Source organism: Anoplophora glabripennis, unplaced genomic scaffold (assembly GCF_000390285.2).
Source record: "Anoplophora glabripennis isolate ALB-LARVAE unplaced genomic scaffold, Agla_2.0 scaffold153, whole genome shotgun sequence".
Lineage (NCBI taxonomy): Eukaryota > Metazoa > Arthropoda > Insecta > Coleoptera > Cerambycidae > Anoplophora > Anoplophora glabripennis.
The window spans coordinates 24,576-47,413 of NW_019416245.1; the positions used below are offsets into that span (position 1 = coordinate 24,576).

A 22,838-nucleotide genomic window follows, 5' to 3' on the forward strand; every position below is an offset into this window, starting at 1 on the left:
TTACTTTGCAGATGGCGTTGAACCTTATTGTTTGACCTTGATATTTATGATTATTGGCGAATTATTCCTTATCAAAATATTCACTGATAGGTATATTCTTCTTAACATTCCCATTTAAATTCGAAATGTTTACTCTATGTATTAGAAAGTGTATAAGTTACAGTGACTCATTCGTCGGAATTTTGGTCGAATAGCTAGTCAATTTTTCACGAACAAATTTCCATATGTTTTCATTTTTGAGAGAATTACACACGAACCACTTCCCTTTAATGAAGTTTTTCGAAATGAATTCACGATATAATTAATAGAAATTTCAGTAGCAATAACAACCGCAGATAATAATCTGTGCAACTTGCAACTCAATTACGCTTTCAATGTTGCCTAACCTGTCTGTCAGAAAAAGTTTGACACATCTTTTCATGTGCTTTTGAAAATATCAACGTGTCATGGAGTTTTAAGTAAATTATTTTAGTTTTTACTTAGTGTAAAGTGAAAATGATTCCAAAACAGAGATTATTATTGGACCCAGAACCAGTAAAACCAAAGAATAGTATACTGTGTCTGGATATAAGCAGTTTTAGCAAAACTTTACAGTTCCTTTTATGTTGTGCAGCTGTGTTTTTCTTCTTTCTTTTGTATGGATATATACAGGAACTTATATTTACTATAGACGGTTTTCAACCTTATGGTTGGTTTTTGACATTAGTTCAGTTCGGGTTTTATAGTATATTTGGACTCATCGAGACACGAATTAGAAATGTTTCATCTAGAAAGTAGGTATAGGCTGTTTTGTTCTTAACTTTTTAGAATATTTTAGAAATTCATGTATTTCGTTTGAACTGTCTAAATAAGTCTCATGCTTTTTTCCTAACATTAAATACTTTTTTCAGGATTCCCATACGTACATATTTCTTACTGGCTCTTCTTACATTAGGTACTATGGGTTTCTCTAACGCTTCTTTGGGTTATCTAAACTATCCGACACAAGTAATTTTTAAATGCTGCAAATTGATCCCTGTTCTCGCAGGGGGAATCTTGATTCAAGGAAAACGGTATGGACCATTGGATTTTATCGCTGCTGTTTTAATGTGTGTTGGACTAACTTTATTCACATTGGGTTTGTATGGATTTTGAAGTAATTGTAAATAATTTGTAGAATTGTATGTATTGTACATATATTTGAGGTGTTAGATTCTTGTATAAAATTATGAAGGTTAAGTATATTCAGTGATTAAGAGCGTGAAAACTGTAACGATATTACCATTAAAATGACTAACAGCGAATAACAATAACAATATGTAAGTTACATATTGCACCGAATATTAAAGTAACCTTTAAACATTTTTTTCTTCATAGTTTCGTTCATAAAAAAAGATAATATAGATTAAGGAACTGCTTTTGAGCATGACTTAATGTGTTTTTTTATATATACAAGCATGTATGCTATTTGAGTCCATAGTTGATTAAGTGAAAGCATATCAGCACTTTTTTCTTAATATAAATGATACTAATGCAACTTCTGTTAAATTTCTTTGCACTGCAGTTATAAAGATTTAAATTTTTTTCCTTGTATAAATTTATAGCTTATTACATCAAATTTATTTACTACCATTATTAAAAAAATTGGAAAATCCTAATGCTTCCTTCCTTACTCACTTTATTGTTTTTATTTCGCAAATAAATAGCTATACTTACTACATACTGATTACATATTATTTTATTAGTTTGTTCATTGATTGATGGCTTTTAAAGTTGCATTACATTTTCTAAATTAATTTGACAAGAGCCAATTTTCACATAAAACCCATTTAAATTACGATTTGGAAAAAAATTATGTGCACACTTCATCCAATTTTATGCCATTTTGTTTTTAGCTGATTCACAAGTGCAGCCCAACTTCAATACGAAAGGTATTACAATGATATCGCTGGCTTTATTATGCGACGCGATCATTGGAAACGTACAAGAGAAGTCGATGAAAAATTATGGTGCTTCAAATGCCGAAGTAGTATTATACTCTTATGCTCTAGGATTTTCTTACATATTCGTAGTAATGTTGGCTACGGGCGATTTTACTGACGGCCTAAATTTTTTTGCACAGGTTTGCACAGCGTTAGTTATTTTCAAATTTGTTTTGTTATTAACGTTACATTTTATTACAGAATCCTAAAAAGACCTACGGATACGCATTTATATTCTCAATAACAGGTTACTTGGGAATTCAAGTAGTATTAACGTTAGTTCGGACGACTGGAGCGTTCGCTGCAGTGACGGTTACGACCTGTAGAAAGGCTGTTACCATAGTTATTTCTTTCATATTCTTCAGCAAACCCTTCACATTCCAGTAAGTACTTGATAAAAATCGAACTAATAAAAAATTCATGCAATTTTTTTTTATCGTTTGCAGGTATTTGTGGTCTGGTATGATAGTTGTGATAGGCATTTATTTAAATCTTTTGAGTAAAAAACATCCTTTATCCATGACAGAATTCGAAATAAAAGTAGAACAATTCCTTAGATATTTAAGGTCAAAGTTTATTGCAAGCAGATACAAAAGTGGACACTACTTGACTGACGTCTAGTAGTTTCGATTACGTTGCAGTATATATGCCCTGAAATTTATTAAATTAATTGTCTGGTAACCTTATTTCACCACATTGTTCCTATTGGGATGTGGCAGCTTTTACCAAAACTGCTTCATCAAAATCAGTGAGTATATTGGCAATATTGATAAAATTTATTATGTATTTTTTCTTGTTTTAATTTTTTTTTGTGTGAATGCTATGCAGGATAAATAATTTGAAATATGTTAAAAATTTTTCGTAAACTTTATTTCTATCTTCATGTAACAGTGATTTTATAAAAAATTATGGATATTCATATTGGCATAACGTCCGTTACAAAATGATAGAAAATTAATTGTAGAACGATGTCGAAATAATTTTTTTTCACAATTTTTAGTATATCAAGTCTTTATTTTTTTAGTCATATTAATATTTTTTATTCAACGACACGACTATTTTGAATAACATTATTTTGTAATTTATAATATGAACCGTATCATAAAAAAGTTAAAAAAACTTTTATTTCCTAACAGTAGTAGCCCAGAATTTTAAATTAATTTTACTGGTGCAAGTATTGCACCTTAAGTCTTATATTTTTATTATACGGTTATACTGTTTTCTCTAGCAATTTTTTTTTGATATTTTTGTGAACCATGTCTAAAAATAATCACGCCAAAGTCGAAACATATCAATTATTTTGATTATTATTTAGGGTTTTATTACATTTTGTAGAGTATTGTATTTACTAGCTAGTATTACTAGACGTAGCTTGGCTAAACAAATTCGGAATTTTTCTAAAACCAAAAAAACTGCTACATATACGAGGTGTGATCAAAAAGTAACTGGAATTGTTAATTTCCTTCAAAAGTATATATTTAATGTTTTATTTATTTATTCAGTTTGAGAAACGCCTTTTTCGGTATCGTCTTGAGCACGGTTTGTGATTTTGCATTTATCTCGTCTATTGTTGAAAAACGTCCTTTGAGTAAAAGTCACAGGGATCATGTCCCTAGAATAGGGTAGTTGAAGCATCACAACGGTGTTCTGTTTTGCCAAGAACTGTTCAATAAGCGAAACGGTATGCGCCGGTGTATTATCGTGCTGGAAAATCCACCATTTGCTCGCTAAACACAAATTAAGATACGTTAGTGACGATGCTACCAATACACAAAAAAAGACTCAACTCGATAGACAAGAAACACAAGCAATTTTAAAATTCCTGTTACATTTTTATCGAACCTCGTATATACATTCCAGCAATAATAACCAGTTCTAAGTATTGTTTGTTATGTACACATCGACCAATTTCACTTCAGCTGTGATTTCAAAGTTATAAAGTGATAAAAATGTTATAAATATTGATTTACAACAGTAATAAAATTTTTAATTTACTTTGTGTTAGTGATATCAATTTTGAATTAATTCGAAACTATTTAAAACTATTATTCAGGTCTTGTTTTTATACTGGTCATGCAGTTGAAATCTGTTTAAAGTCGAATGTATAATGTTGGAGTATTGTTTTAGTTCTGTGACAGTCCAGAGAAAATACATCTTTTCTCTATTAATTAAGTTAAAACATGTAAACATTGAGAAGAAAAATTGATATTCTGGTGTTAGTGCTGCTAATAACATCGTCTCACTAAAATGTAATGATAGATTTGTATTCTAGCAAATTTTTTCTATTTTTTGTTTGTTTTTTTTTTATTGATTTTTCTTCTTATTCTCTTTAACATTGCTGAAGAGAACCTTTCATTAAAAATAAAAGTGTTAAAGATTTCTTATATCCAGTGTGGTCCTTTTAAGAATCCCCTAATTTTTTTTATACACAGTAGCCTTCTAGATGGTGACCTAAAAACTGAAATAAATTTCCTACAACATGCTGCCGCAACTTTATGGAATTTTTTTTTTAATTTTTAAAAATGGAAAAAATGGGTATTTTATGGTTTTTTAGAAAAGTGACGGCTAAATTAGAAATATTCACGAAATGACTCTTTGTTTCAAGCAGACAAACTTTTGAAAAAAATTAAAGTGGCAGTGCATGAATTACCATCTGGATAATCTCAATTGATTTAACAAATATATCTAGAAGGAAAATAAAAAAAAAATTTGAATGTATCCAAAAAAAAAAAAAATTAAAGGGATGTCCTATTCTTAACGTGCCACACTGTACATTGTAACAGCACAAAATTTGGAAAATGTGAAACACATCCAGTGATATCAGTATTAATACAATTTTTGTTTGATCATGTAAACTGTTTTGTAGTTCTGATTACAAAATATTTCAGCTTATTCCGTTTGACGACCGAGATAAGCTGAAATTAATTAGAAATAGTATCACAAAATGTAGGATAAAATAAATTTCACTAAAAACTTTAATGTCAATAAATTAGGGTCTATGCTTCCATTTCAAGTTCAAATATTTAGTTATAATGGCTTGTATTTTGAGTAACCTTAATAACTGCCATAGGGCTTTTAGTTGTATTTACTTGTGCTACTAGTCGGTTAGTGTAAAGACCAAGATGATATAATTAAATGGGAGACGTATTCATCGAAAGCATTCTATTGTGATGGGGGCAATATTAATTTCGTCAGTACATATACAAAATTGACTTAAATTCGTGATTGAATTCTTAAAATAACTAATAATTAGTATAAGACACATTATCATGGTCTTCAAATAATTTTATTTGTTTCAAATTGAAACTCTGACACCCCTAAAATTTGTAATTTTATTGTAAGTGTTTATTTGCCCCGAACGAATTGTGATATAGAATAAAATTAAATTGAATTCTATTGAAGTGTTTAACTTTGAATTATTTCCCTTTAAATGTGATGAAAAACTTCTTTAAAAGGCATTTTGCTCTTATTTTAACTAAACAGTAGCGAAATAAACTGATATTTCTCAATACCATCTAGTGTTTTTGATAAATAACGTCCTGGCAACTGAAATTATGAAAACATTGATATAACTTTTAGAATCATGATTCAGTTTATTAAATATAGGGCATTCCACGCCAAATCGACCATTTTTAACCCTGACCCCTTTCGATTTAGTTGAAACTTTTTTATTGTTTTCTTTCCCTCTGAGAATTTTTTCAAATTTTTTCACCCAACTCAAAAAAGTTAGGAATTGTTGAAAAAAAATAGCTTTTTTTTAAAATAACCATAACTTTTATGAGTTATCAGGACGTTTTTTTTTCAAAATTTTTGTTTTTAAATGTTCATTTTGAAAAAAATAGGTCAAAATTATTTGGACCTATTTTCACTTTTTTTTTTCAATTTTCAAAAAAAAACGAAAATTTCTCAATGATTCCCATTTTTGAATTTTTTTTTATAAAAAACATTTTTTTTTATAAATCATCAAATTTTTTAGTGGTTTTTTCGTTTTCAATTTTTTTTATTGAAAATTTTTTTTCAAATTTAGCTTAATTCACATACCATTTCGAAAATTTTTGAAAATATATATAGAATCCCAAAATTGAAAAAATTTATTTTATGCAGCGATTGATGACAATTTCAAAAAGTCGAAAGAGGATGGTTTCAAATTGATTTATTTGAGTTCAAATGCATTGCATGTCTTTTTTAAAAGCCCATTGTTCGTCCAAAAATGGACCAAATAAGACTTTTTTTTTCATTTTCTTTGTTTTTGGATGTAGGTTTTGAAAAAAAAATACAAAAAAATTATTCAAAACGATCTATTTTTTTCTTGACTAAAAAAACAAATCGAAATGTTTTTCATGATTACCACTTTCAATTATTCCTTCCATATATATTTTTTTCAATTTTGGGATTCTATACTTATACATTTTAAAAATTTTTCAAAATGGTATGTGAAATAAGCTAAATTTCAAAAAATAAATCAGTCAATTAAAAAAATAGAAAATGAAAAAACACTACTGAAAAAATTTGAGGATTTATAGTCAGTGTTTTATAAGAAAAAAAATTTTTTTTTCAAAAATGGTAATCGAGATATTTTCGTTTTTTTTCGAAAATTGGAAAAAAAAAAACAGTGAAGGTAGGTTCAGATAATTTTGATCTATTTTTTTTCAAAAGTACATTAAAAAAAATGAATCGTCCAAAAAAGGCCCAGCAAGTCAATTCGGCTGTGAAGACGATGTTGATGTTTGTTCGACGTTCATGGCATTGTTCACTGAGAAACGTTCCTGAGCATCGACTTGAGTGTTTCAAGGTGGTTGTGCAGGAGTGTTCAGTTCTTCGACCATGACAATGTTTCAGCTCACACAGTCCTCTCTGCATATGATTTTTTGCCGAAAAATTACATGACAGTACTTCCTCACCCACCTTACTCACCTGATCTGGCACCCTGCGATTTTTTTTTGTCTCCCCGTATGAAATGGGAGCTAAAAGGGAAACGTTTTGCAGACATTTCGGAAGTGAAAAGAAAATCAAAGGTGGCACTGCAAGACATCGGAAGAGACGAGTACGAAAGGTGTTTCGTGCATTGAAAAAACATTTGAACATTTTGAAAAATTAATATTAGGTGAGTCTGCGTCATAGGCTTGCCTGCCTTTCAGGTTCAATTAAAATAAAATACGGTTAAAGAGTAGCACAATATTTTTTTATTTTAATACTATATTATATGTACAAAAGTTATATGATTGTTCCTATAAAAACTATAACATATGGCTTTTTAAAAAATAAAAAAAATATTTATAATAGATTACGCTGGACAAATTTAAACAACATAAGACTAACACAAACACTCACATCCACTATCATATCTATTTTTGTAAAAAAAAGACATTCTCGTAAAATAAATATAGATGGCGTTAGTATTTTTGGCAGGTAATTTTTTAGACGGCCTAATGTAAAGATTTGTACACGATTTATTGCACAAAAAACGAAGCAAGCTAAAAAATACCTTACATAAATTTCTGGAGTACAAATTAAATATTAATTTGTTCATCAGTTCCCTGATTTTCGTTCCCTCTTGAGATATTGTTTTGAATTTGAAATGTGCAAAAAACAGTTGCAGGTTTTTATTTTAAAAATTAAATATTAAAACTATCAGATTCTCTCTCGTTTCTGCAACTTGGAAAAGTGCTCAATATAAATTGAGCTTTAGTACAGACGGACAGTCAGTGGCCGACTTATTTTATCATCCAATTAATTTGTATATACCAGATGATGAAAATCTGCAGATGCAATTTTAAGATTATTATACAGGGTGTTTTTTACGTACTTGTACAAACTTCAAGTTTGTATAAACGTAGGTCCAGTAATGCTCAATTTTCAAGATACAGGGTGTCAAACTTAAAAAAAAATAGTTTCATCGTAAAAATCTTATTAATCCTTCAGTCGATTTTGTTGAAATTTAGCCCTTATTTATGGCAGAATATAATAAAAAATAGAAACTACCAAACTATCCAACTATTCTATTTTTTTCATATTAATAGTCTATTCTAGTCTTAGAAATTATTATAAAAATTAATGCTAGCTAAAAAAACTTTTGTGTTTTATTAATTAGGTACACAGCCACACACAAAAAAAAAGTTGTCTGTACTTTTCATGCGACATATGTTATCTGTACAATTTTTGCCTCCTGATCACCCATTCGCGCTAAATTTGGTATACGGGGATTTTCGGGGTCGCTGATCACGGATCCGAGGTCAATTTTGCAAAATTCAAAATGGCGGATCCAAGATGGCCGACTAAATTTTCAAAAAATAACACATTCGCATCAAATTTGGTATACAGGGGGTTTTGGGGTCGCTGATTACGAATTCAAGGTTAGAATTGCGAAATTCACTTTGTAATATTTTTGTTTACTTTATAACCTGAGTACCCAATCATGTTTTAACCTTCTTAAAGTACATAGGCAATTGATTAGATTTTTAAACGCGAATCTTGTAAATCTGATCTCGGATTCGAGATCAGCGACCCCGAAAACCCTCGGATACCAAATTTGGCGGGAATGTGTTGTTTTTTGAAAATTTTATCGGTCATCTTGGATCCGCCATATTGAATTTTGCAAAATTGACCTCGGATGCGTGATCAGTGACCCCAAAAACCTCCGTATACCAAATTTCGAGTCTGTTATTTTATGAAAATTCGTAATATCTGACCTTAATTTACTCGAATATTTGCTATTTTTTACCTGTTTCTTGAGGTTAGGAAATTCCTATGATGTGATAGCTCAATTCTGACACCGGATTCGTGATCAGGAGGCAAAAATACTACAGCTAGCATATGTCACATGAAAAGTACAGACAACTTTTTTGTGTGTGGCTGCGTCATTAAAAATGTTTTTTTTTTGTTGTCTATGGACGTGCAGTAAGGTAATTTTTATTTTTTTTCTCCAAAAAGGAAGCAAGATACGAAAAAAATTCAGGAGAAAAAAATTGTATTTTTAGTTGCTTAATGCGAAAAAGTTAGTGGCGCACTTTTTTAGTCAAAAATATTGGTTAAGATGCCCCCCGGGACGCCACTGGACTTGTTAATTTTAATGTAGTTAGGGCTAAATTAGCCCCTTTCTACCATAAATAACACTGCCAAATTTCAACAAAATCGGCTGAAGGATTATTAAAATTTTTATGAAAAAACGATTTTTTTAAAAGTTTAACACTCTGTATCTTGGAAGCGAAGCATTGCCGGACCTGTTTATATAAACTTTTCGTCTTAGAATTATCATCAAAGCAACACCCATTGAAGGTTGTACAAATACTTAATAAACACGCTGTATATCTAAAAGTTAGTTGACGATCGACTGTCAGTCCTGTGCGTCACGGCTAACTACACCCTGAACTCTTTTATACGGCATCTTTGATCTTTGCTCTTGTGGAGATAAGTGAACATATCTTCAAATAAAATTTGTGAATCTTGCCCACCCGCTAGTAATCTGGAAATTTATATAGGGCATTTTCCATGGAGGTACAGCTAATCTTAACACACATACGATACACAAAAGTTTCCATCTTCAACTTTATGCACATTATAGGAACAAAAAAAAGTGCAAGGAAAAATTCTAGAAAGATTATTGGTCCACGTCCAATATTTCTCATGTAAAAGTTACTTTTGGAAGTACAAAAAGTCATCATATAAAAAGTTAAATTCTGAAATAGGACACTTGAATTTTAGCCTCTTTGTACTACGTCTACTCTCGTACGTGGCTCAGTTTCTCGAAAACTCGTAAAGATTTGAAAGTCACCAACTTTGAAATGGTACGTCGTTTCAAATTACAGACTTTACGAGTTTCATCACTTTAGAAGCTCTAAAATATACAGTCTTTTTCTAACTTTTCTATCATATTTTCTCAAAATACTATATTAGAAAATTTGGGGATTCCTAATTCGTAGAAATAAGGTCAGTTTAAAAGTAGCATAATTTGTGACAAATTAAGAAAAAACATATTCGAACATACATTAAAAAAAAATCGGTGTCTAAAATAAATATCACGATGTGCGGCACTGCTACCGTTTCCATTTCCCCTACTTTCACAGCACTTGCTATTCTGTTTTATAACAAAAAGTATAAACACGTTATTTCCCGACGCGGGAAAAGTGTGGGAGAGAATAACCGAAAACATTTTTTAAATTTTCGAATACCTAAGTTGGAAAAACAAAAGCCGAAAGGCTTTATAATTTATTGGTCAGTTTGGGACCTATACTGGTACAGTAATAAATATTAGGCAACAAATACCGAAAAATTTGGGGTTTCGAGTAGATTTTACAGTCACCAGATAAAATCGGTGTCTGCAAAACTTTCGTCACCAAGTAAAAAATTTACAAAACTTACCCGGTACTCACAACAAGTAAACCATAGAATCCGAAAGCATTTGGAACAAGTTAACTTGAAGACGTTTTCGCTATCTGGTAAGCATCGTTTCAGGACAAGAAGGGAAAAATCGATATTTGTTTGTCACGGGCTCCTCGGGATCGAATGGACGTAGGAATTACAAAATATCGCCATATTTTGTTATGTTTTGAGGCAATTAACGCCCAATAGGGCCCAATGAAAACGATATGTCACTCATAGGTGCCTTATTAGATTCAAGGTCAAAAGTACTTTTCCCGACATGTCCGGACATTTCATCGACATGTCTGTAACACACTTTTCCTAAATGCGCCCATCTCTAAATTGAATGAAGGCAAGATCGCTATGACCTGGACAGTCTGAGCAAGATTGCTATGCCCTATAGGGAAAGTTTTTTGATAGTTTCTTTCTTGGAAACACAAGAGATTTAGGTCAACAAAGGCTTTCCTTCTTCAGACATGTACGGTGACGGAAGGTAGTCGAAGGGGTCGAACTGACAAAATAGCAGAGAGCTAAGGCAAAAAGGAGACACTCTCTTTGTCTTTAAAGGTTTCAATTGACGAATAAGAGGATAACAAAACGTCCAAATCAAAATGGGAGGGCTCGAAGTAAAAGTGTCAAAATCTTTTGAGGTCCCCGAAAATGCAGTTCCCCTTGGGTTTCCACACAGTGCGGTCTATTTAACTTTAAAGTCTTGGGGTTAATTTATTAATGGGTAGTATCTTGATTCCAAATTCTGCCGTGTATTTAAATCTTCAAATACGTAAATGGCAAAAACAAAGATTAGTTTTCAGACTTGTTTTTTTTAAAATAGTTTGTTTCAGGACAAGGGCAAAATCGATGTTTGTTTGTCACGGGCCCCTCGGGCTCGAATGGACGTAGGAATTCCAAAATATCGCCATATTTTGTTATGTTTTGAGGCAATTAACGCCCAATAGGGCCCAATGAAAACGAGACATCACTCATAGGTGCCTTATTAGATTCAAGGTCAAATGTACTTTTCCCGACATGTCCGGACATTTCATCGACATGTCTGTAACACACTTTTCCGAAAAGTGCCCATCTCTAATTTGAATGAAGGCAAGATCGCTATGACCCGGACAGTCTGAGCAAGATTGTATGTCCAATAGGGAAAGATTTTTGATAGTTTCTTTCTTGGAATAACAAGAGATTTAGGTCAACAAAGGCTTTCCTCCTTCAGACATGTACGGCGACGGAAGGTTGTCGAAGGGGTCGAACCGACAAGATAGCAGAGAGCTAAGGCAAAAAGGAGACACTCGCTTTGTCTTTAAAGGTCTCAATTGACGAATAAGAGGATAACAAAACTTCCAAACCCAAAATGGGAGGGCTCAGTCTTGGGGTTAATTTATTAATGGTAATATCTTGATTCCAAATTCTACCTTCTACGATTGATTAGAAAGCTCTCCGACACTTTTCCCTCTTGAAAAAATACTGAAGTAAACCGAGCATAAAACTTAGGCGAATCGTCTCGCCCAGAAAATAAAAACCGGCAGTAGTTCCAAATAAAGAGTTTCCCGTATCATGCTACTTCTCAACTACCGTAATAGTTCGTCTTTAAAACCGAAACTATCATCGTGACTCGTGACTAGTCGAAGTTATCAACTAAAATATCACAAAACTTAAATCTTCAGCACTGGTATGTCGAAATTCTCTTTGCCTTTAAGTCTACAAGAACTCAAACTAGATTTTAAATTTAATAAGATCGAAGAAGTTTCCAGCTTGTATTGTCACCGATCAATGAAACAAACATGGCGCAAGGTATGTAAGAAAGATCCATGTGTGAAACAAAGCAATTATTTAAAATCTAAATGAGATCTAGCTTAGTTTACTTGAAAATAAATGTCAATGACGTCGACGACTGCATAAACACTGCATATAACGAAATTAAGTACTGATTCACACCAAAGAGTACATCATCAATACACAACGACACGTCCTTAGTCGGGTACCTCCCTGTAAGGAACTTCCGATGTTACGCTAAACCCCTCGAAGTAATGCGTTAGGAATTCAAAGGTAGGTCTCTTTTCAGGATTGGCGTCCCAACACTTCAACATAATTTGGTATATGTCGTCCGGTAATCGGTGTGAAGTAGGTTTCGGCATTCGGTAACCTTTTTCGACCATTTCGATGACTTCTCTACCGTGCATTCCCGGATAGGGCACTTGCCCGTATGTAAACAGTTCCATCAGCAGTATCCCGTAAGACCATACGTCTGATTTTATGGAGAACCTGCCGTACACTATCGCCTCCGGGGCAGTCCATTTCACTGGAAAACGCGAACCCTGTTTTGGACAGTACTCATTGTCTTCTATTACCCTAGCCAGGCCGAAGTCGCATATCTTGGCTATATTATTTTCACCTATCAAGACGTTTCTTGCGGCCAAGTCTCTATGAATGAGCTGTTTCGATTCCAAGTATTCCATTCCACTGGCTATTTGGAAAGCTATGTACACTAATTCGTCAAATTCGAGGTATTTCCCTTCGTCTTTCCTAAGGAATTCCAACAAACTGCCTTTGTTCATGTATTCCTGGACTATGTAAATGGGCTCCTCTTCGCTACAGACCCCGAATAGTGCTACCAATCGTTTGTGTCGGAATTTTTTCATAATGGCGGCTTCCTGTAGGAAAGCGGCAGTGGACATTGTACCCTGTCGTAACGTTTTGACGGCTACTTCTATGTTGTTCTTCCATTTTCCGTAGAAGACTTCCCCAAAGTTACCCTTACCCAGTTGTTTTATTAAGCGTAATTCGCTCCTAGGAATTTCCCATTTATCTCTATACGTGGGGCCCAAGTCCCACATAGTGGGTTGAGGTTTCCTGCATGGCCTAGAGAGGACGTGACATAATCCGTAAGCATTTCCTGTAACAAATAATAGCAATATTAGCAAAGTTATAAGAAATGTGTTTTGTATGAAATTAAAATTAATTAAAAGATGGGTATAAAATTAACAGAATAGAATTGGTAAGATATTTTGCGCAGAAACATTGCAAAATCCTTTAAAAAATATAGAGCGGATTAAAATTCTTTCAACGACTTAGCAAATTTACAATATTTGTGGCTCTAGGTGCCGTATCATCCTGTGTCGCTTTCAAAACAGAACAATTGCTAGTTCAATTGAGTTTTACTTTAGTTTTAATTACATTTAATTGAAACCATTTATTTTTCTAGATTTTTACTTTTAACTGTGATTTCTGTTTGCTTGTGGTGTGTGTATAAATAAATTTGAATAACCATACTAACACGGTCTATCAAAACAATAACAATGACATTAACGGCACAAAAAATTTCATCACATCAATGTGGTAAGTCAGGCTTAGAATTGATATATCTTATAAGCACAAGTGAAGAAGCAAGAGTAACATTTTTCAAAAAAAAAAAAATCCTATTGGCTTTATGACCTTTCAAACATTAGAAGTGAAACACAATTTTCATAACAGTTATTGAAGATACAGGCCCTCTAATGTGCTATTCCAACAAAACGAACGTTAACATTGGATTTAGGAGGGGTCTGATCTCTGAAGGGTGTCAACTGTCAAAAGATTACTTGTCGAAGAATTCTTTACAGATGTGCAATGACCATTTTCGATGGAAACTTTTGTGCTTCTTGAATTTTTCTTGCATAAATTCACATTTATTTGAATTAGACATGTGCCGCGGACATGTCAGCTGGACATGTCGTGAAAGGTGGACATACCCTGAGGACACTTTTCAAGATTGAAAAGTTGTATGCGCATGCGGGGAATTATTTGTTGCATTCATAATTCCGCAAAATTTTTTTTTAAGTTGGTACATGTAAAATTAAAGATATTTAGCCATTTTCTTGTAATTTTGTTCGTAATTGTTTAACTGAAACTGACATTTTAAAAATATTTTATATGTCCATATTTTATTATTTTTGGCAAAGTTAACGATTACGAAATAGTAAACAGTTGATTCTTAATTTAATATTTAATACACAAAAAGTTTATAAATGAAGTATGACGCCAAAATCAACAGTTTGGTTATATTCTTCTGAATTGAGTAAAAATCATTATAAATGTAACTTCTGCTCAAAAACAATTTTTAAGAATTCCAGTAGGATGGAAAAACATTTAAATAAGTGTATTGGCTATCTGGGGAAAATTAGAAACCAATTTATAAAAAAGTTTAAAGGTAGGTAATAAGTAAAATATATCGACACTTATTCATTAGAATAAAAGTAATATTTTGCTTTGTGTAGCCTCAAGCAGTGACCAAGACGTCACTCATTGGTGCCTTATTAGATTCAAGGTCAAAAGTACTTTTCCCGACATGTCCGGACATTTCATCGACATGTCCGTAACACACACTTCCGAAAAGTGTCCATCTCTAATTTGAATGATGGCAAGATCGCTATGACCCGGACAGTCAGAGCAAACCCGGTCAGTCGAGGCAAGATCGCTTCGACTGGCCGAGTCATAGCGATCTTGCCTTGAGTGGCTGGGTCAGAGCGATCTTGCCTTGGCTGGGTGGGCCATAACGATCTTGCCTCGGCTTAATAAGGCTGCAAACAATGTTTGTAACTTTATTTGGCCTTCAAAGAACCTTCAAGCTTGACCTCTAGGTCATGGCCAAAGTCATCATCGTATGAATCCATCAAACCATATAAACTTTTAACCAGAATTCTTTGTCGTAAGTGTTTCCCGAAAAATACCGCAAAATCTTATTCAGAACATTATTTGGCCCTAAAATATCCTGTTAGAATCAAATACAAGTTGTCCTTCAATAACCTCTACGGTTGACCTTTGGGTGAAGGTCACTTGTATCTAAAAAGTTTTTCTTGGATGTGCTTCTCTGAGAAGATATTGCAATGCGTTATTTAAAATGCGACATCCTGTATATTATCCTCTTCAGTATCGTTTCAGAAAAAATGATTCTCTTGTTTGTCCTTTTCTTTGTTTCAATGGGAGGAATAAGCCCCGTTGCAACATGCATTTATGGTTAATTTGGATGTACACTTAATATATATTTTTTATTTGCACTGGATGTAGGTGTACGAATCTTTAATGCGTGTATGTGATACTTAAACATTCTTTGCAATCTTCAGAGCAACAGATGAATTATATCTCAAAGACAACAAAGACAAAATAAACCTCTGTTAAGTTCAGTGTTTCATCCCGTGTCATAAAATAAAATCTCTACACAGGTTTTATTATAACGAGAATGAGGCGACTGGTTAGTATGCTAAGTATAAAACCTGAATCACTATAATGGATTTATGAGTGGGGTTATAACTTTTGCTCATACATTAAAAGCGATATGGATGTGATTTGAAGCGAATCTAAGTTTACCGCATTTAGTTTTTACTGATGATTTTTCATTAGCGGTTGATCTGTGTTTACAATTAATGCGATTTCATTGTAGTAGCTAGTTCTCTGTGCAGTGGCGCACGCAAAAAGAAAGCCGGGCGGTTCCAAAATCAAATAGTGGTTCGTGTAATTTATGAAATGCATACAATGAGATGTTCTGTTCCCAAAGAAAATGTTCAAGGCATATCAGAATAGTAAAAAATTGATTTTTCTTAGTAAATTTTAGATATATTTTTGAATTTGCGCTGATATCTTGAAAACTGAGAAACTTGAAAAAAACGTCACGGTTTAAAGTAGATTATAGCCGTTTCTAGATCTCCCACCCCTCCACCATTGACAAAGACAACAGAAATTTATTAAATACATTTCTCAAGGTTAATAGAGGATATTATTTAATTGTACGAACTTTCAAGGACGATCATAAGCCTTCAATAAACAAATTTCAAGGACAATATTTATTGCCATGTGATTATCTTTACAGAAACTGCTTTCTGCACCACTACATGCAAATAGAGTCACTACTTTAGACCAGGTGGTCCGGAAACGGCTATCTCATACTACTACAGTATACGCCAATCACATGATATAAAGTACCTAATACTTTTCTTTACTTGATGACTTCAATTGTCATCAGCTACAAGTGGTCCAGAGCCAACTGTCTTCCACTACTTAAGCAAATGAACAATTATCATTATTCTCTTTCTCTATTTCATATTTTGTTTATCATATATTTATTTGTTGCTCCTCGATTTGATTGTGCCACTTTCCAAAGGGAAAAGTTGACGCCACTTTCTGCACACTTTAGTTATTTTAAAAGCAATACTCCCCTCATCACTTAATCTTCTCTTAAGGCAAATCCAAAACCATGACTGACAACAACAGCTACTTTGTATAGAGTCAAATTTAGTTACATCTTCTCATTTTGACCTTAAGAACCTGTGGTAGTTGTTTGCGAAACATTTGGTCACCATGTATACGACACATTATGACTAAAAAAAATGTTACTTACTCGTATAAGCGTTGACCAATTCCGACAATGAATCGAAGGTCTTGTTGGTGGAAATGTAAAAGCCACCGTTGTCTAACGGCTTTATCTTGTAGTGTTTGACATGACACCCCCTCTGTTCCTCCCAGTCCTTCACAGACAGAGAGTACCCACTGGGATTGTGTTCAGAAGGACGGACTAGGAAAGTACCGCGGGCATTCTCTTCGGCCAGGAGCAGTTTCTCGGCTTCTTTTCTGGATATGTTCTCGAAGAACCAGCTGCAACAAACAAGCGCTGTGATTCTATTCCCCACATGCGGTTGTCTAAATACTGAAGAGAGGGTGGCATTTGCATAAAAGACACGCGATACCGTTCTCTCTGTGTGGGTATAGTTAATAATGCATTTGGTGCAATATGATCCAGTTCATGATACCAAAAAGGTGACCAGAATAAATCGTAGCTTATTTATCTTATTTTTTTGATACATGTTGCCAAAACTTTATCTGTACGAAATATTAAACGACATTATTATACACGCAATTAAAAATGTAATTATCGATGCATATCGCATTTCTATATCCTCATTATCTATGTCGGCGTTATTATGTTCGCTGCCGTTATGAAACAATTCGTCACGTCGTATTACCGTTGACAAGTTTTGGTTATTGGCACGATATGAATAGGATGAAACTAGGCTGCCCGTTTATGTGACGCTTTTTATGTGACTAAGGCGACACACCAGATTCACGGCGACGCGCTTTGCGAGTACATTGATTTTGTAATGTTTAATGGTAAGATAAGTAAAAAAAATTAACCAAATTAATTATTCATTCACCCCGATTTATAATGTTGTTCCAATTACTCAAGAAGTTTTATAAATGAAATCATAGGAAATCATGAACGAGGAAAAGATAACTACCTTTGAACTCCATATCGTTCTAAATATGACATATCTCTGTTACTAGTTAATTTGAAAGCAAAAAGTAAAATTTAAATGGGCTTGTCTGAGTACATTGTCCACCAATTTTCAGATAACCACACAGCACGTGTAAACCAGCAGTTTCACCTCAGTCGTCGGCACTTTGATCTCATTCAGCCAATTTGGATGTCCTTGGATGCAGAAGCGTTGATCAGGACCGTAATAACAACTTTTTACTTGCGCCGTAAACGTTTTAAAATAGATACTAATCGTGATAAACTCAATTTGAAGAATTAATTGATAGTTTCATTACTATTTCACAATATTTTCTAGTTTATTCGCTATTTGTTAGTGACAAATTATAGTTTCAGAAACGCTTTAAGGTAACTTGTATGATTAATCAGATTCTCAAATAAAAGGTTTTAAATCTCCCTAATAATTGATTAATGCAATTTTACATCAAAATGTTAAAGACAAAATTCTCGAAGATTATTTTTGCATCACGCTCCATAAAATTTGTTGGCATTAATGCTTGCAACTGTATATTATATTTGTAATATACAAGCTTCAGATTACTGTCTTCCATCACCCTCCTAACTCACCAGACTTGGATCCTTGCGATTTTTTCTTATTTCAGAAATTAAAATCATTGCGAAAAGAACGCCATTTTCAGACTATTGATGACATCAAAGCAAATTCGTCACAAACTTTTCAATTCTTTTCAATTTTTAAATGCGTCTCCATTTATTACACACAGTTGGCGTATTGTGCGCAGTCTGCTATGCGCATCTGAATTTGCTGGTTTACATACGCTGCGATATTTATATGAAAAGGATAATATTTTTGGTTGGACCTTATGCTTACTAAGAAACTAATGATTACTACATTTTAGACAGCAAACGAAAACATAGAAAAACACATCCACCACTATTGCAAGAAACGCACGATATGTATCAGAGCAACTTTCGAGGCGAATGTATTACTGTTATAAATTCGTATGATTTTATCTTCGTCGATCCTCTTTGTGAGTATAATTTTCTCATTTGAATATTTGTCTAGAACAGAACCTGTATTATAAAATTAATAACATTTGCATTTCCGAATAAACTGTTTTAGTGACAGTTTATTAACTACAATTATCTTAAATCTGTGACACACTACAGGAGAAAGTTTGCGTCGTTACGAAATATTGGACCAATCGGTCATTCCACAGATGAAAAATGTACAAAGCGATAACATAGAATATGCAGCAAAGTAGTAATACGAATATAGGACAAATATAAAAGAATACGGTGGAAATATATGTATAAAACATACAAAATTAAATTACATCTAACAAATAACTGTCAGTCACTTAAAATTGGGGATAGCAGTTCGTGATAGAAATTTTAGTTCCGAAGTTAAAAATAAAATAGGATTTCCTGGAGAAACTATCAGCACTTTGCCACCATATATGTTTTAAAAATAATGTCAAACCGAACATATGGCGATTACCTAAAAATAACCCATGCAATCTTATGTCAGTGAAAGTATTACGTCGAGATTTTATTGTAGTGTTAAACAATCATTTATAAGGGTAATTTCAACAAAACATTCAACGATATTCGTTTTAAAATAATGTGACCTATGTAGAAAAATACAGAAACCTATTTTCTGAAATGAAACTACGTTGCCTAAACAGTTTCTAGATGTTGCACAAGTAGATGCCTTTATAAAAGACAATAAGTTAAATTAAAGTGTCCGAACTATAGACCGATCGAAATTGTTACCTATACCTTTATAAGTGGAAATGGTAAAGGGGCTACAACTTTTGTAGAGGTCACTTTTTAAGATAGCCCAAAATTTCCGATAAAAATGCGAAAAACAGATTTTTTTCAGATTTTTCGTTTTTTATTTCCCATTTCCGCAAAAATAATTTAATTTTGACGAAACTTTGTGCCGCCCGGTCATTTTTTTCGTTTTGACATATACTTTTTGGTNTAAACAGTTTCTAGATGTTGCACAAGTAGATGCCTTTATAAAAGACAATAAGTTAAATTAAAGTGTCCGAACTATAGACCGATCGAAATTGTTACCTATACCTTTATAAGTGGAAATGGTAAAGGGGCTACAACTTTTGTAGAGGTCACTTTTTAAGATAGCCCAAAATTTCCGATAAAAATGCGAAAAACAGATTTTTTTCAGATTTTTCGTTTTTTATTTCCCATTTCCGCAAAAATAATTTAATTTTGACGAAACTTTGTGCCGCCCGGTCATTTTTTTCGTTTTGACATATACTTTTTGGTGAAATAAAAAAATCTGTAATCACAGGTCAAAAACTTGCTCAAAAATGCAAAAAAAATAAAAAAATATGTTTCAATAATTGTTGATAATTTGTTTAAATTAAAAAAAAATCAAAACCTGATTAGACCATTCAATTCTACGGAAAAAAATACAAAAAAACTGTGTGTCATTGTTTGACCGAAAACTTTATTTTTGTACAGTATTACTATAAACATCTAAGTCGAATTACAAATCCCAGATAACAATTTTTTTCCTCCAATTGTGATTTGGTTGAACTATTAAAACCAAAATTGAAAAAAACCGCAAAAACAATAGCTTGTACAGGATGAGTTACAATTAGGTGTATGAAATTTAACCAAAGTGTTTTTTTGGTTGAAGGTTATACCTCAACACCAAATCAATCGTTCCGCGATTAATCGTCTCTCGCGATTGGTAAATATCGATTTCAAAAACGAAAATGACCCTTCAACATTTACCGAGGTCAAAGGCGCACATCTAAAGTAGTCCCAGTTTTTGGTGAAGCTTCAAATACTTCAGATTTTAGTTAATCTCACTATCAGCGTCATTGTAACATGATTCGAAGCTTCGCATCGATCAATTTATTCGATGCGCTAAAAAATTCAACGCGTGCCAAATACTAAACAGAAATACTCACTCTTCACTTTCGACGCTCAGTTCGGGCGCCACGAAGTTGCCCGGAATGTAGCCCCGCTCCTTGGTGATGAGGTGCACCACGTGGAGCCAGTCGCCTTCGGAGTCGTCGGTGACCTCCATGCGGTCGCCCTTCTTGAAGGAGACGTCCTGGCTGTCGCGGGCCTCGTAGTTGTACATGGCGATAACGATGCGCCCCTTGACGGGCACCGCCGGTCGTGTGGGAGTCTGCCGCGACCTGTTGACGACTTCATGGTTATTGGGATCGGGAACGTATCGCTCTCTCACCGGGTGCGCTATGATGACTGGAACAATAATATCAGTTGGAGATGAGCTGGAAACAGTAGGTGCCTTCAAGCTGCTGATTAAGTTAAAGTAATTGAAAAAAAAAATGTATTCTTTCCGTCTGGCGGAATGTTTTATGGAATATTAAAATTTGAAAAGATAAAGAAACATGCTCAAGTTCCCCCAGGTCGGTATGTTCAAAATTAAAAACATTAAAACCGAACACAAGTACTTGGTGTACATTGTTGGCTATATTACAGGGTGAGTCAACGATTGGTTAAATTAGATTTACTCCAAATTGCTAAAGTTTATCAAAAAAACTATTTCTACAGGGTGATAAGTACGCTAACAGGGCACATTTTAAAAATATTTAAAAACAATTAAAAATTTGTGACTGACCAAACTTACATTTTTTTAAATGGAACACCCTGTATTTTACAACATTTTTAGATTCTACGTTTAATTTGAAACATACTGTACAAAATAAAAGTGACTTTTCTCGTTGGAAAATCAGTCGGAAAATCTCGAGTGAGAATGGGCTACAATCTTTTGCTGAAACTTTTTTAGTACACCGATTAAAATTGCAAAAAAATGGAGAAGTAAACTCCATAGCTTGTAAGGAGGTGGACAATTCATTAGAATAATTTAAGCAACAATTAAAACCTTTCTTTAACTTAACCATGAACCATAAAAAATATTTCTTATGTTTAATACATTTCAAGGATATACTTGCGCTTCCTGAGCGAATTTTTGTTCCCTTCCTTGGAACGTGTGAGTCAAAATTCTGGTTATATGTTAATTTTAACAAATCTTTGACGTGTATGCACATAGACAATGGAGATTCATTAGGCTGACTACATAATTAAGTTTTTTTTAACGCAAATCTTCAACATTTGTTGACGTTGGAGCTATCCTTTCATAAAAAAATAATGAAACCAGACACAACAACGAAAACAAGCGAGATGGGTTATTACACCTATAAAAAACTTTACTTTTACAACAGCTAGTATCCAGTTCGTTCCGATTCTGCAATATACGTTATTTATTACGATCGAGTGGCACCATTTTAGTAAAAGCACAAAAAGCACAAGTAAATATGAATTAAAGCTAATTGTCGTTAACTGCTTGAATAAAGATAAAAGCGAATTGGTTGGAATGTAACCTAACAAATATATTTAGTTTAAAGGGATCCAAGAATTATTAAAAAAACAAATTCCATTTAACATAATACTCTTCTTTTGTATCTATATTAAACCAAAATGAGAATGGACAGTATTCTCCAGAAAGAATAGGAATATTTTCCAACAGTACAATTCCAAACAGTTATATAGAAACGCTTCAAAGGGCTTCTCTTTTAAGATATTAGATTTTTACAGTACAACTTGAAGTGAATTCCTTCTTCTTCAATATCTAAAAGATTTTTTTCAATTCTGTATTACTGTTAGTCTGTTTATATTCGTATGCAGTTGATTTATGGCAAGTCGGCACGGTAGAATAAGAACACAATTAGTAGACTGACCAAAAATCTATTTCAAAAGGTAATTAAGTAATTTCATCACAATTTATTATACACTATACTGGAAAGGAAAATTTCCAAACCAAAACACTATGGTTCATTTCAAGGTCGCCAGTTGTGTAATAACATTGCAGGTCCAGTTCTATACCATTTAAATAGCATTAAATCATATAAAAGATGAAAAATAATAATCAGCAAAGCATTTGGTTTCAAACGAATCAAAATTGCTAGAATTAGAACTTGATTACAGTTTTCGTAATATGAATTGAATTAGAGCAGGGATCGGCAAGTAATTTTAAGTGGAGTCCGGATACTTTTGAAAATTTTTAACGAGGTCCAAAAAGCACTCATATTCCTTACTAATTTTTTATTTTAATTTGCATCCACAAAATAATACGAAATATAATAGACAGGAATATTTGTATTAAAAAATCAACGGGAGGAATTACATTTTCGGTCTTGAGTCAGTTTTTTTACTAACCTACTAACCATTAAAAACGATAAGGGTGTCAC

The 22,838-nt window shown here is 33.1% G+C and overlaps 2 protein-coding genes across 6 annotated transcripts in view; one reads left to right on the forward strand and one right to left on the reverse strand.

Moving 5' to 3' along the window:
* The first annotated feature begins 431 nt into the window (after window positions 1-431).
* On the forward strand, window positions 432-2,779 carry LOC108909801 (adenosine 3'-phospho 5'-phosphosulfate transporter 2). 2 transcript variants are annotated; one of them, XM_018714227.1, is made up of 5 exons: window positions 432-773; window positions 891-1,117; window positions 1,875-2,101; window positions 2,163-2,344; window positions 2,408-2,779. In XM_018714227.1, exons 1-5 carry the CDS (start codon window positions 496-498, stop codon window positions 2,580-2,582), a joined length of 1,089 nt encoding a protein of 362 aa, XP_018569743.1. In that variant the 5' UTR covers window positions 432-495; the 3' UTR covers window positions 2,583-2,779. The 2 variants fall into 2 exon arrangements, with proteins under 2 accessions (XP_018569743.1, XP_018569745.1); XM_018714229.1 differs by having other exon boundaries at window positions 682-777.
* Window positions 2,780-9,081: 6,302 nt separating this feature from the next.
* The window catches only part of LOC108909802 (tyrosine-protein kinase Src64B), a 114,797-nt gene continuing 101,040 nt past the window's right edge, over window positions 9,082-22,838 (reverse strand). For all 4 annotated transcript variants that reach the window (XM_018714232.1, XM_018714233.2, XM_018714230.1 and 1 more), the window contains exons 3-5: window positions 20,529-20,829; window positions 16,696-16,949; window positions 9,082-13,218 (exon numbers count right to left, since the gene is read on the reverse strand). In XM_018714232.1, coding sequence (XP_018569748.1) covers window positions 12,296-13,218; window positions 16,696-16,949; window positions 20,529-20,829 — 1,478 coding nt within the window. In that variant the 3' untranslated portion in view covers window positions 9,082-12,295. The remainder of the gene's footprint in view (window positions 13,219-16,695; window positions 16,950-20,528; window positions 20,830-22,838) is intronic.